General features: G+C 32.8%; 1 protein-coding gene across 1 annotated transcript; it reads right to left on the bottom strand.

Moving 5' to 3' along the window:
- Positions 1-625, bottom strand: LOC106321742 (endogenous alpha-amylase/subtilisin inhibitor-like; the record flags this gene model as incomplete). The annotated part of the gene is given in 1 exon segment (XM_013759985.1): positions 1-625. A coding segment is annotated over 1 exon segment (593 nt), but the record flags the coding sequence as incomplete, so codon positions are not given.
- Positions 626-1476: the final 851 nt, after the last annotated feature.

Here is a 1476-nt window from a genome sequence, read left to right as displayed (position 1 = left end):
ATGAATTTGACGAATATGGTCTTAGCCACATCATTGGTGAGAACTAGAACTTGTTGTGGTGTAGTTCCCAATAGTGGGATGGATCCAACGTTTCCGGCAGAAGTGGTCAATTTGTAAATGTTTGTTCCATCTTCTTCTCCGACTTTCTCTATCTTAAACCGGCTATTTGGTTCCTCAGGTCTACCACCGATGAGAATTGGAGGCTCAATGATATACCGTGCTTCATAGACTTCCCAGAACTTGGATAGCTCCTTACAGTCGTTGGACTTGAACTCGATGGTTATACTGAAATTTGTTTTGACAACTTCTAATGGCGTGATGAACCCCGGTGGATATGCTATGCTAACTGGCACTCCCGGTTCTCCCGTAAATGTTTCGCTAATACCACGTGGTTCACAAAAGGGATTTATACCAGCAAGTGGAGCAAGACTACCGCCGTTAATCCCGTTACTGATCGGTTGTATGTAGTATTGTTCTTTGAGTCGAACTTCGTTCCCATTGCTGTCCCTTACCGATTCTTCTCCGTGGGTGCAGACAGCTGCAGCCAACAGGAGAATGAGGAGAAAAGAGGCCAATGATGTCATGATTGCCATTGTTTTTCTTTGTTTGTTTGAGTTGAGTTATAGAGATCATACACATTGTATCCGTATTTATAGGAAGTCTTGGGGTTAAATTTTAAACCGCTTAATGTTCAAAAGAAGATTGAAAATCTTTCATTTCTGTTAAATAAATATCTACAGTAATCAGCTTTGAAAAAAATTTCAAAGGTTTTTTTATTACTCACGTCGCATTCTGATCATTCATTCATTTTAGCTGTAAGGGTTAAAAATAGAGGTTTAGACTTTATGCTATTCAATTCCATCTTCGATTTTTAACACGAGGATCATGCAAAACGGTTCTTGTCAAATAATTGATGGGAAGAAGACAATAACTTCATACAGAGTGATGGGATGGAGGATACAAAGTATGAATGATTCTAGACATCTTTGTCTTTTTTCTCTCTGTTAAATAGTTACTAAAAACGAAAAAGAAAAGAAACCTAATTCTTTCCGTCGGACTATATATATATATCAATAGGAAAATTCCAGTTTTGTAAGTAACCGTAACAAGAATAAGAGCATCTCCAGTTTCAAAAAAAAAAAGAATAAGACATCTCCAAAACAAACTCTATAATTTCAAGCACAAAGTTTTTTGCTCTAAAAAAAAAAAACTTCAAAACTTTATATTTGAAGTTTCATCTTTTTATTTACATTTTAGTACTTACAATTAACTATATATCACATTTATAATTTTTAAGTATTTTATCATTTATTATTTTAATCCGTAAAATTTTATATCTCATAAATTTTTCGAATTTGTTTTTATAAATTCAAGTTTTACACATAAAATTAAATAATTTTTTAAATAAGATTTATTATATTTTAAAACTAGTATTAGACAACAAGAATATTACAAAAAAAACTTAATATTTTTTTT

Source organism: Brassica oleracea, unplaced genomic scaffold, assembly GCF_000695525.1.
Source record: "Brassica oleracea var. oleracea cultivar TO1000 unplaced genomic scaffold, BOL UnpScaffold02800, whole genome shotgun sequence".
Classification (NCBI taxonomy): domain Eukaryota; kingdom Viridiplantae; phylum Streptophyta; class Magnoliopsida; order Brassicales; family Brassicaceae; genus Brassica; species Brassica oleracea.
Note: the sequence above shows the minus strand (reverse complement) of the source record. Positions and strands in the feature narration are given on the sequence as shown.